Source organism: Cynocephalus volans, chromosome 4, assembly GCF_027409185.1.
Source record: "Cynocephalus volans isolate mCynVol1 chromosome 4, mCynVol1.pri, whole genome shotgun sequence".
In the NCBI taxonomy this organism is placed as follows: domain Eukaryota; kingdom Metazoa; phylum Chordata; class Mammalia; order Dermoptera; family Cynocephalidae; genus Cynocephalus; species Cynocephalus volans.
The window spans coordinates 155236369-155250000 of NC_084463.1; the positions used below are offsets into that span (position 1 = coordinate 155236369).

The following is a 13632-nucleotide window of genomic DNA, read 5'->3' on the forward strand; positions in this document are numbered from 1 at the left end:
GCGCATATTCACAATACTCTTCGGCTGGTAATGAACAGACTCCACAATAAAGGACTCGAAGAGGGTAATCGGCATCTAGCTTGGCACTGCCATCAGCCCCGATGGATTCAGAAATGTCAGCAGCTGTTTCACAAACCCAGTCGATCACACAGCCCCCACTGTCCTGCTCCTGCTGCTCCCGCCAGCTGAAGAGACACGTGAAACTCCTCTTCCTCGAGCAGGGCTGCCCGATCCTGCCAGATGTGCTCCCCTTGGTTGTATTATTTTTGAAAGTCATTTTTTTTTTTTTTTCTTAGCCTCGGGTTGTTCATCTCCAAAATGGGGATTAAAATACCTACAGGATCTAAATTCTGGAGTAGTTAAGTGAAAATACTTTGTGACTTTTAAAGAAAGATATAGCAGTGAATGTGGTTATTACCCTCCTCACAATTACATGTAAAGGCTGTGTCCTGTCTCGGTCTTATCTCCAGATGCAGTTCTCAGGTTCTCAGTAGGCCCATGCACTGCACATCTGGGCAGGGGTGACACCAGGAATAAGATGCAAATCAAACAGGTACCATCCTGACCACTCTGTCATGATTCCCATGGTATAAATGCTAAGTTTGACTCTTGCTGAATTAATAATCTTTCATCTTGATTCCTCTTTCAGGTAAAGAGGCTGGACTAAGCACTGGAGTTTAAAGTTTTGGTAGCTTCTTTTTTTCTTACCTTTATACCAGAGCTAATCTGTCTCTGTGTCAATCTGTGACAATGTATTAATCTGCCTCTAAAATGCTGTCCCCACACCTGGTCATTTTCCTCCCCATCCTTCTTCCCTTTCTTCTCTCTCTCTCTGATACACATGTCTAATTTTCTCCTTTTCTGTCAATTCCTAGCTAAGTATGTGTAATATGGAAAAATGACTTTGTCAATTGAGCCTCTCTGTGTAGGAGAGAGGTAATGTTGGTTCGAATCTGGATTCAAGTAGAGCAAAGCTAATTCTGTGAAAACAAAATACTAGCCAAACACAGTGAGGAGGGGAAAGGACTTATTAGCATGGCTCTGAGTGGGATAATAATCATTTACATGATGATCATTTGTCTCGAGGCAGTGGTATTAGAACATAGATGGCTTACCATTTTTTTTGCAGGGTGAGAGGAAGTTCATTCATTCCTCTATCCATTAAGTATTTAGTGATTACTTATTCAACAGTACTCAACAAGATAGTAAACAACTATTTACTGAACCCTACTATGTACTATGCAACCACCTGAGATCTTTACAGTGGGAAGTGGTAAAGTACAAGAGCGGCAGCTCCTGCTTGGAAGGAAGTTAAAAGTCTAGTGGGATCTAAGCGTTCAAACCACAGTTACACAAAGGGCTAAGTGGAACAATACTGTGAGATTTCAGATGAGGAACAGTCAAGGGAATCAAGGTAAGTTTGATGGGGGGAGGTGGCATTTGAGCTGCATCATGACAGGTCTCCAGGTCTCTGGGTGTGCAAGAGGAGCGGGAGGAGCACAAGAACCGGGACTCATGTCCCTGCATCTCTGTTTCCTTATCTGGAAGAGCATAAGGAGTGTACTGCAAAATTTTATTTATTTTTGAAAGTGTATCACAGGCCTGAAAGGCAAAAACCACGACCAGAATTCATATATGAAATTGAGATTTTGCCTTCATCTTTTGAAAGACAAGAACTCGAAAGGATCTGCTTTGGTGCATTCATGGACACTTGTTGACCCTCCTATATTCTGCAGTATTCTACCCAGTCAGTGTTATCTGTAGGACACTTGTTCTTTGAATAATATGGGTTGGATGAGATAAACATCATATGGTCAAATAAGTGTGAAGAACATTGTGCTGATCAAAGTACTACTAGCAGTTTACTGCAGGTTTATTTGGTGCCTGTAACGCAAATGTGTAGTCATGACTCTCTAAGGGATGCATTTCACCATATTTTCAAATTCTTTTTTCCTTTGAGTACCTTTTGAAATGTTTCATCCTTTTGAATGTCCTTTGAAAAATGCTGCATTAGCTGATGTTGACTTTGAATACAAATATTTCACTAGTGATTGAAATATTCCAGGCATTTCTCAATTCCTCATGCTCTTTGAAAAGCAGTGCAGTCGTAATGGGTTAGTCATCTTCTTTTCAAGTGACTATAGAAAGGAAGTAATGATTTCCTTATATTAATTCATTTATCTTCACACACAAAAAACATGAGATGGTTATTATCTCTCTTACAAGATATTGTATTATTATCTCTGCTTACAAGTAAGAAAACTGAGGTGCAGGGAGATTACATAAATTATCCAAAGTCACACAGTGAGTAATAGTATGACTGAGGTCTGACTTGGCAGTTTGGTTCCACAGCCTGGGCATGCAACTGCTACCTCTCGCAGCATGCTCAGTATCCTATGTAACCTTGGGAAAATCACCTTATTTCTCTGTACTTAATTTAATTCATAATAAAATTGGAACAATAATATCTACTCTAAATCCCTCCCTGAGTTATTGTGAGATATCAAAACAAAACTGTAAAGATACAATAAAAGATTCAGCATGGTTGCTCGAATATCCAACTGGAGAAACACTCACACTAGATAGCTTATTTTTTTAATGACAAAAATGTTTAAAGCCATAATTATGTTATTGCCCTTCACCTTTGATTCATTATGATGATCCTGTTCCTCTTAACATGTATTCAAAAGTGCTATAAGAAGCAATCATGTCTTCTGCATTTCAGAAATAACAGCAGGCATCTCCTACTTCCCATTTCCCCTACTTAGTCTTCCCACTTCCCCTACCAGCTCGTTAGAGTAGTACTTTATGCTTTACTGCTCCAGGGTTTGAGGAGTTTATATAAAAATACAAAAAAAAAAAAATTGTGATGCAAATAGTTTACCTTAAGTCATAGGCGTAGGTATATGGTATATGGAGATTAATGTTAGGAAAACATCTGAACAGTGTGATATAAAAGTCTTTACTGATAAAACACATTATTTTAAATACTCAATTCAGTGACTAAAGTTCATCCTTCAAGTCATGTGGAGTTGCAATTGCATTTAGTTTTAAGAGTCAGGATGTAGGAGGAATCTTCTTTCCTCCTAAGGAAAAAGAGAGAAGGATCCCCAGGGTGAATGCGTGTGTGTGTGTGTGTGTGTGCGCGCGTGTGTGCATGTGTGTGTTTATGTGTTAGCACCCAACTATTCTTTGATTTACTCTCCAAATATTTGCAGCACACCTACTTCATGGAAGCCATGGAAGATGAATCATACTCAGTTGTTACTCTCAAGCAGTTCACAATCTAGCCAGAGAGACAGTTGTGTAAACAACTAGATACGAGACAATGTAGGGTGTGCTTTAAAAAGAGATGTAAAAAAGTACTGTTGGGGAAGGGTGGAGAGTGTTAACCTAGAAAAAAAAACAGAGAAAAATATCTTCAAATATGTTGAGTTTATTTGGGAATAGAAAATAGAATTATAATCTGAAATGTATATCGTGGCAAGCTACAACTGCATTAGGTGAGGGAAGGTTAAGAGAAAGCTTTTATTGGCAAAAAGAGAGAGGTTCACATAAGCTGCTTAGAAACAGTTCATTGGTTTTGGAGGCTCAACGTCAGATTTGTTATCAATTCATTGGTTGAGATACTGTTACTGGGCAAGATTCTTCTCAGAGCATCTTATCTGAATTACCACAGTTCTAAAGAATGTCTGATGACAAACCTTGTCCCAGAAACGTGTGTACGTGCAAAGAAGGAGATACATGAAGGGTGTGAAGGGATTTCTGATGGGTTTTGAAAGTCTTTGGAAAAGTTCTTATCTCAGACAAACAAGCATGAGCCCCCCTTCTTTGTGCCTTTCCTGGTCCTATTTTGTCTGGGTTGGACAGAAAGTGATTTCATCAACTTTCACAGGAGAGGCCAACCTGGAGACGACCTGGATGAACTGGAGAAGGCTTCAGTTTTAAAGGAGGAGTAGGAATTTTGCAGACGTGATGTGGAGGAAGGACATGTTGGATAGAGGGAGAAGGGGAATCGTGAAAGGTTGAGTAGGGTCCAAAGAACAAGTGGTTGTCTGGTGCGGTTGATGGTGGAGCTATGTGTGTGAAGGAGTGACAGACAGTACACGGGGCTGGGACCAGATTGAGCAAGGCCATGAGCACCATTCCAAGAAGAATTTGGACTCCCTACTCTTTGTAATGAGAAGGGGTTTTAATAGGAAGAAAGACATAATGTAGCCATATAACAAGAAGATTTGTTTAACAGATTTGGCATACATTTACCAAGTGCCTGGAATGTTTTGGCTCTACGCTTGGGTCTGGGTCCACAACAGTGAAGAAAAGAGACAAGGCTGCTACCCTTACAGAGCTTACAAAACGTGTGGGAGAGCAAGTGGTCAGGTACTTATGTAATGTAGTATGGAGTATGATGGAGGACTCTAGGGTGTCACAGAGGCACGTGTGAAGGACAGTTAACTCAGTCCTGGAGGGTGAGGTGCTTTTCCTCAAAGCATCTACTCTGAGGCCTGGAGAATGGGTTGGAGCTGTCCAGGTCAGATATGGGGGAGAAGAGAGCTCTAAAAGGATGAAATAGTGCAGTTTTGGCCTTGGGATTTGACTATGTTCCAGGCAGCCACTGAGTTAGCTCCCGGTCTTCATGCCCTTGTGTAATCCCCTTACCTCAAATGTGGGCTGAACCTAGCAACTCACTTCTTAGATTAGAATACAGCAAACGTGATGAGACCAACAAGGTAAGGAACTGAGGTTAGGTTCTAGCCAATGACCAGAAAGAAACAGGCCTTTGGCCCAATAGCACTTGAGGAAGTGAATCCTGCCAACAACTATGTGAGTGGCCTTGGAAGCAGATCCTTCCCCAGTCAGGCCTTGAGATGAGACTGCAGCCCCATATGACATCTTTATTTAAAATTATAAATTATTTATTTTTTTATTGAAGTATAATTGATTATACATATTTGTGGGGTACAAAGTTGACTATTAATTGTTGTGTGCAATATGTGATGGTCACATCAGGAGAGTTAGTTTATTCATCATTACAATATGTAATCACTCCTTGCATCTGTTAACTAGTTTCTCATTAATTTCTCATTAACCCTCCTCCCTTTTCCCCTCCCTCTCTCCTCTTCCACTTCCAGTAACCACAGTTCTGTTCTCTCCTTCTAAAAGTTCAACATATTATTGTGATTATTGTTTCTTTCTTTCTTTCTTTCTTTATTGTTTGTTTATTAATTCAGTTCCCACTTATGAGTGACGACATGAGGTATTTCTCTTTCTGCACCTGGATTGTTTCATAGCATAATTTTCTCCAGGCTCATCCAGGTTCCAGCTGACATTTGAATTGCAGTATTGTGAGAGCCTCTGGGACAGAGTCATCCAGCTAATCTGAACCTGAATTCCTCAATCACAGAAAATGTAAGATAATAAATGTTAGTTTTTTCAAGCTGCTAGATTTTAGAGCAGATTGTTATGTAGCAATAGACAACACAAACTGTAAGGGGGAGAAAAAACTCCAAGTCAGGAAGTTTATTCACCATCCTGTTTATTCTCCATCTTTCCTGCAGTGGGCAAGAATTGCTGTGGGGGAATAGAAAAAACATCCCCCTTCAATTCTTTAGCTCCTTTTCTCTCTCTTTATCCTGCACACACTGCCTCAGTGTACACCAGCCAGAAAGTGGTCTCACCTGTCCCTCAGAAGGCTCTTGAGGTCAAGATGGAGTAAGGTTCAGTTCTTTTCTCTAATCAAAAGAAACAGTCTCGGGGGAGTACAGAGAGGAAAATGGAGCCCCCAAATCTCAAGGATTCTTTCTTTGGTTTGTTTGTAAAGGTGAAATTAAGTGCTGGCTAATTTATTTATAACCAAAATGCAAACATTTGACTTTGTCTTGACTATGTTTGTTTAATGCAGAAACAGCTGCACTAATACCTAGTGGGTGTGAAACCAAGTACCACCAGGGGCAGAAAAATAAAAATACACTAGAGAGAAAAGGCTTCTACTGAGCCTGGAACCTTAAGTCACTCTCCACCTACTTCGAGACCCTATAGTCCACTTGGGTTCAGCATCAGAGTCTTCCTCACCAGCCCATGCACTCCCCTCCCCTAGGCCCATTGTTCCGCAGTTACTTGAATTTCTTCAGTTCTTGTACACAACTGGCAGATGGAATCCAGACTTCTGTTTGTCAGGGAAGAGGGAATATTAATATAAAATTCACAACTTAAAACTCATGTCTAATAGGAATTTTAAAGAAGGTTTGATGTCTCTAATAACTACCTTCAAATAGAATGCCATAAGAACTTTGCCGATGCCTCCTTTCCTGGGTTCCTAGATTCCAATTGTGTTAAAAGAACTTTTGTTTTGCTGTTGTTGTTTAGAGGGCTCTTTATGCTGTTTTTAATGTTTTAAAATTTTAAGGGGAGAATAAACACACACACACATTCACCAAAGCAAAAAAAGCTTAAGGGAAATCATATAGTTATTTCTGTTATGGCCACATAGGCTACCAAAAGGTCATGTTTTTTTCTTCATAAAAACATCCTATCATAGGAAACCAAATTTCTTAGGGATATGGGATCTTTCAAAACAAGAGACCCACAAATAAAAATAATAAATATGTGATATGCTTGACAATGAAAAGTTTGGAATTATTAGTTTTGATCAGCCCCCTTTATGACAGAAGAGAAAACAGATTATGTGTCAAATGACAACTGTTGTTTGGTACAGTCATGTCTAGAACTCAGGCCTCCTGGCTGTGTCCAGCCATTGCTCCACTTCCCCACAGCAACTCTCCTTTCATAGAGAGACCATCTTGTGAAGGACAGATTAAATTTCTTAAATACTTGGAAAAAGGTAAGGAGTAAGAAATAATGGCAGAAGTTATAGGTAGGAAAATTTTTGTTCTGTGTGACAAAGAATGTTTTAACAACAGTTGGAACTGTTCAACCAAAGGAGCTATCTTGGGAGTGTCTGGAAAAACTGAAAAAATTATGTGAAAGTTGATGAAATCACTTTCTTTCAGACCCAGACAAAACAGAGCTGGGAAAGGCAAGAAGAAAGGGGGGTTACTGCTTGCTTGTCTGATATAAGAACTATTTCCAAGGACTTTCTAAAACTTCATGTACTTCACACATCTCTTGCTTTGCATGTATGCATGTTTCTGTGACAAGGTTTATCATTAGACAGTCTTTAGAACTGCAGTATTTCACATAAGATGCTCCAAGAAGAATCTTACCCACTAATGGCATCTCAACCAATAAGCAGGTGACAAATCTGACTTTGAGCCTCTGAAACCAACGAACTCTGCTTCTAAGCAGCTTATGTGAACCTCTCCCTTTTTACCGACAAAAGCTTTGTCTTATCTCCCTCACCTAATACATTTGTGACTTGCCGTGGCGTGCATTACGTATTAGAATCCTATTTTTGCTTCCCAAATAAATTCAATATATTTGGAGATATGTTTCTCTACTTTTTTTGAGGTTAACAATTAAAGTGGCAAAAAAAAAAAAAAGAAAAAGAAAAAAGATAATTGTGTGTCCAATGGCATGATAGGCCTTGTCTAATGCACCTTTCTGAGTTATTTGATTTTATAATGTTCTGTGCCTTTTATGGTCTTGTAGCTATGTTCCAACTTTGTAAGCTGTAGAAAATCGACACTAATGCAAATGATTCTTGTTCATAGAGATGCAAATGAATTTTGTCTGGCAGAAGTGCCATTGATCTCCCACCATCCCTAAAGTCGGTTTTGCATTTATTAATATATTCATTTTAGCATTCTTGATCGCCTATATATGTGCCTGCTCTTTGGGCTCTCCTCTGGACAGGTTTAACTCCTTACTGGTTCCCTCATTAATTAATGAATTAAATAAAATCTTTGATGTGTCTTCATTTTATATTTGCATGCGAGTCAGGTTTTTACCCTTTTAAAAACAATTATCTTTTAATGAGAATCCCAGGATGTGTTCAGGCAGAGTCTGAAAAGCTACCCTTGATTCAAACCAAAAGACACCCTTGATGGAGTAAGGATTTCTTACTCCAGACCTATATGGACCTTTTCAGGCTTCTAACATAAAGAGTTGTTTCCTTCTCTGTCTTCTTGAAGTGCAGGGACCTAGCTATTCCCCACTAACAAAAATTTGTTAAGGGGAGGAAGTGGTAAATTATTTCTGATTTATTCACCTTTTCAAATTTAAAAAAAAATTTTTTTGGAAACACACAAGCCAACCTTAATTTGATCCTCCACATTCAGAGGAAGAGACAAGGCCTTTGTCCTCCAGCCACCACCACCTCGTTCAGAAATCTCCAAACATCTCCAAATTCTCTGGCAAGCCCTTTTTGTGTAATCCACTGGAATTTGCCAAACAAAGGCTGCTTGGAAGATAATTTGGGAAATAGGTAAGGAGTCAGGGCAGGTGTCCAGGTGAGAAGGAACTGGCTGAAGCTGCTGACTTGGGATGGACGTCCTCAGATTATTTGAAGTGTCAGGTTGTGCCAAGCAGAGCCATAGCTCGTATTTGGGCTCCGGAGCCCAAACCAGCAACAACTTTAAGGAAAACATGGAGCCCAGCCTCCCTGTTGCCCTGCGGTCTCTGGATTCTTCTAGGTGTGGGACTGTTTGGCTTCCAGGCAGCCTTCCCTTTGATCAGAGGGTTGGGAAACACTGAGCTCGATCCAACCTGTGGAATGGTAGGAGTAAGGTGTGGGGCTGTGGATCAGCTCAGTCGGCTGGAGCTCTGGCCACCCACTGGGCAGAGTGACCAAGTGTCCTAGGCAGGTGACACACCTGTGTCTTCCCTGGTCTTGTGCACCTGTACATTGTATCATATGTTCGTTAGCCATTCAGCAAGGATCTGTGAATGACCAGTGCCAAACAGCACACTGGGAATTGCATATAGTCAAGGAGACAAAAGGCGGCAAGGGTCTCCTGGGGCTTGCATTCTAGCGTGATCACTCACAGTTTATATTTATGACCACCAGGGGGCGCGGACGCCTTCCCGTTACTAAATCAAGACACCGCACCCAGCGAACGCAGCAAGCGGAAGTGTGCAGGACGTCAGAGAGAGAGGATTAGGGCTGAGAAGGGCAGGGCCAGTTCAAACGGCCCGATCTCGACCATGCAGGCCGTATCTTTATGGGAGCCGATGAAGTCAGCATGCAGCCCTGACTCAGATCGCAGAAGAGGGCAAAGTCCTGTTAACAGATTTACAGCCTTTGAACCTGAATGCATAGAGCAGACTCTTCTCCTATCTCGAGAATTAAATCTTCGGTCCGCCAGTGGCATTTATCGAATTCCACTCTGCTGGATAGTTCATTTGTCCCCAAGAAGACAACTAGGGAAGGGGGAAGAGAGGGGGAGAGGAGGAGGAGACGGGGTCAAAAGCAAGGGGCAGTGAAAAGAACGCGCCCACCTTTTCGGAAGGTACAATCCACCCGAGAATCTCTGCATCGCGTCGGAAGTGAGAAGAGCTTAAGCTCTGCAATGACACGTTTTTATTACGGATCAATCACTCTCTCACAGCTTCACAGCAAACCACGGAGTGGGTCTTATCTCCGATTTACAGACATGGAAACAGAGTCCTCTTGAGAAGCCGACACTTTCCCAAAGTTAGACAGATTGTAGTGGCAGGTGCTTGACGTCAACACTGAACGGCTTACATTGCTCGGAGGGGTCCCGATTGCCCACGGCATAAAATCCGAAATCCTCGCCCTGACCGGAGGCGCTCCCTCCTCACGTCCAGCTGTCCTCTCGGGACCCCTCCTTCACCTGCGGCCGCTGAGCTGTCCCCCAGCCCGAGCAGATCCCGTCCCTTGGAACGCCCTTCCCCAGGACGAATGTCTCTTTGATAGTCTCAGAACACTTTCCTCCCACCTAATGTGGCACACATCGCGTTGTCTTAGGAGATTGTCCCCGCCTAGCAATGATCCTAGTACAAAGCCCGGGACAGATGGTGAATGTCTGTCGGATGGAAAAGACAGAATTGAGGACAAACAGACCCCCCCCCTCGCTCTGCCTCGGCCCTGTGGCGGGACCTTCCAGTGACAGAGCCTGGACCTGGCTTCTCCAGTCCCTTGAGGGGCTTCGCGTTAGGGGAGGCGGCGTCGGACACGCCTGGAGTGGCCAGGCGGCGGCCGGGAGCGGGCCCTTTAAGGAGGAGCGCGGGGAGCGGCCCAGGTAAGGGGCGGGCCCGCGGGGCGGATCAGCGCTGAGCGCCGGCGCCCGCCGGGAGCCGGATTTGGAGCGCGCGGCGCCGGTAGGGCCCGGAGGGGGCGGCGCGGCGGAGCCTGCCGTGGCCTCAGACGCTCCTCCTCGCTAGCGGCCGCCGCCCGCCGCCTCCTGCACCCCGAGCTCCGTCGCCCCTGCCGGGCCCGGCCGCCCCTTCCGGCCGCTCACCTGGGACGCGCTACCTGCCTCCGGGCGCCTGGGCACCAGGATGAAGGACCGGCTGGAGCAGCTGAAGGCCGTGAGTTCCGCCGCACCCGGGAACCCGCGGGGCCCAGGGCCTTGCAGGAGCTGCCGGGAGGTGGAGCTGCGTGGGAGAGGGGCTTCCTTACGCTCCCCAAATCGAACCTGCAGGGGGGCCTGCCCTCCCCGTGCCCCCGGCGCATCCCTTGCCTGTTCCGCCCCCTGCGCTCCCCTTCCCTGCTGGGTCATGTGCCCTGTGATTCATCGCCAGGCAGACTTCCCTGAACGCCTCTGACCCTCCCATCCCCCCCAGGTGGACAGCGTCTGTCCGGAGCCGGGCCCCGCGGGGCTCATCTTGAGATCGGGGGTCATCTCACCACCTGTTCGCTGCTGTCTGGCACTGCGCGCAGCACCGGCCTCCCCCTCCCCTATTCCTTGTTTGCCTCCTGGGGGGCGTCAGGCCCAGCGGCCTTCTTCCCCCGAGAGCAGCTCAGAGCTCTCTCGTGACCCCTGGAACTGTGAGCTGGTCACGTGCTGAGATGGGCCCAGCACCTTGCCATCCGGTGGTCTGTAATTATTGTTACCACCCCCTCCCCCTACAACTCTGACAGCTGTGGCCAGGGCAAAGGATCTGAAGGTGGACCTCCTCCAGCTCTGCTGCACAAAAGCTGGGAAATCTGAGGCTACTTAGTCTTTTGACCCTCTGTTTCCTTATCGGTCAAAAGGGAATGATCATTCCTAAGAGATTTGTTGTAAATGTTTAGATGACATAATGGGACTTGATATAGAGTAGTGGGTAAAGCATGGGTTTTTGAGCCAGATATTCATTGACTCATTCAGTAAATAATTATTGAGTGCATTCTACAGGCAGGCCCAATGCTAAGCCCTTGGGGATTCCATGGCACAAGCTCTACCTTAATGGAATTTAAAATCTAGCCTGTGATACTCAGAGTGTAATTCATCTACTTGGGAGCCTGTTAGAAGTGCAGCAACACAGGCCAGGTCTAGACCTACAGAATCAGAATCTAATTATTCATAAATCTCCCCAGGTGATTCATGAGCACATTAAAGTTTGGGAAGCACTGAACTTGATTAGAACTGGGGTTTCCTCTTGGCTCCACTGCTTACTGGCTATCCCTTAAACTTCAAGCCTAAGTTTTGTCATCTGCAAAATAGATAGTTGTAAGGACTAAAAGCAATAGAGCACACACAAGAACGCTTTTTATGGTGCATGGCACATAGACCTTAAATGGTAAATGTGTCAATAACTGTAAACACTCTTTGGAAAATGCTAGTATCAGGGCCTGTTGGGATAATGTTGCAATTTTTTTTTCTCCTGTCTTGCTTGGATGAGAACTTTCACCTGCTCTTGGTACTAGGCTAGAGAGGAGGTGAGAGAGCTGGGGAAGTGAGAGAGGCAAGGGGACAGTTGCTTATTGTGGGAGTGAGCCTCTCTGCCCCACTCTTGGTCTGTGTCGTCTGAGCTGTACAGCATCCCAGTTATGGTGACTGAAAGGGCAGAATTTATTGCTTCTGTTTTTGTAGATGAGGAAACTGGAGCTTGGCCTGGGTAGGAGGGATGCTCCAGTCACACAGCCAGTTAGGCCACAACCAGGAGAGGAACCCAGGCTCCTGATGCTCTCCACAAACAGTGCTGCTTCCCTTGAAGCATGCTGGCTGGAGAGGCAGAAAGAAAAGAAGAGCATGGTTTTGAAGAACTTTCCTTATCTGCACACCCAGCAATCATAAAACAGTGCAAAACTGAATAGCAGATAAAGGCAGCTCCCTTCCTTTAGATAGGAAATCTATTTCCAGAGGAAGACAGTCCATGCTCCTTCCAATAGCTCTTCGTCAACAATGAGCAAAGAGTCTTAACGAGCTTTAAGTTCCAAGAATAAATTCAGTTTGCTGGGGAACTGAGCACATCCCTTTGCCTCTTTATGTCTTATGGTTGCCCTCTGTAAACTGGAGCTAATGACATGTTTCCTCCTCTTGGGGACGTGATGAAAGTGAGGATGTAGACAGTGCTGTTATCCTGGGAGTATTATTCTGAAATCACAGGGTGGCTGCTGTAGAGTTTTGGAGATGGGCGGTAGCTCTGTGCAAAGAGGACGGGTTTGCAGGTTCAAAGGCTTCTCAAAGTCCCACCACTTAATAGCTGTGTTGCTCTCTGTTCTTGATTCCTTCTTTGCAAAACAAGGAATTTGGTTGATCTCAGAAACCCCTTCTGGCATTATTGGTGGTTTCTCTGAAGACTGTTAAGGTTTATGTGGATTTTGGTGTCTGGCCCACCTCCTCTCACTCCCATCCCCAGGGGTCACCCTCACTGCAACAAGATATGCCATCTCTCTCTGATACTTGTTATCAATGAAAAGCATTTGTTAACCCCCATGAAACAGACTTCACATAGAGCAGCTTATGCAATCTCTTTCTGTAGAGCCTTTCTAAACCCTGGTGAGAGGGAGGATAACTGCCTTGAGATAGCTGGAGGTTGTCATGTGCAGATTAGCTTTGCTCTGGGTAGTTACAAGGAGAAGATGTGTAGTTGATGGGTAGAAATCAGGAATCTGTGAGAAAGCACTGTTAGTAGTCAGAGCTGCCCAAGGGTGGGCTACGCTGGCAGGAGAGGCAGTGAACCTTCCAGCATGGGAAGGAGGCAGGAAGCTTGTTGGGAGGTCTGTTGTAGGAATTTGAGCATCTCTTTGAGGGAGGGGAGGTGAACTAGGGGATTAAAGGCCTCCATCAAACTTTGAGAATGTATACTTCTGCACAAGGTGTCATTGTAGGCTTTGGAGTCCATAAGGACTGAAGCCACAGAGTTGCACCTATAAAGTGGACCATCATTCTTTTCCTGTAGGGTCATTGTGAGGGTGAAATGAGATAATTAGTGATAAGCACCCACCATGTGGGCAAGTTCCCCAAGTATGGTCCACTAAGAACAATGTCCACGCCAAACGGCATACTTTCCTGAGGCCGCAGTCACAAGATCTGATTCATGTTATCTCTTGCAGGGCTCCTCCAGCTAGGCCCCCTCAGCAACCTGCTTCTTCAGTGACATAGGTCTGCCTTGTCAGGAATGTGCAGTGCCTACACCCAGCCAGTCTCAGGAGGCGGTCCTTAGTGACTTCTGAGTAGCTGAACTTTGAATCTGGACAAATCTGAATCTGAACTTTGAGTCTGGGTAATTCCTTATCTAGAGACCCTTTGCCTGGCCCTCTTTTCATTCAGCAAACATCTGCTT

The 13632-nt window shown here is 44.6% G+C and overlaps 1 protein-coding gene and 1 pseudogene across 4 annotated transcripts in view; one reads left to right on the forward strand and one right to left on the reverse strand.

Annotated features, from left to right (window-relative positions):
• Window positions 1–75, reverse strand: part of LOC134377345 (density-regulated protein-like) — a 1041-nt pseudogene extending 966 nt beyond the window's left edge.
• A 10141-nt stretch (window positions 76–10216) lies between these two features.
• The window catches only part of STX3 (syntaxin 3), a 54708-nt gene continuing 51292 nt past the window's right edge, over window positions 10217–13632 (forward strand). For all 4 annotated transcript variants that reach the window (XR_010023437.1, XM_063095929.1, XM_063095928.1 and 1 more), the window contains exon 1: window positions 10217–10449. Coding sequence is in view for 3 of the 4 variants with exons in the window: in XM_063095929.1 (XP_062951999.1) it covers window positions 10420–10449 (30 nt within the window). In the remaining variant the exon portion in view is untranslated. The remainder of the gene's footprint in view (window positions 10450–13632) is intronic.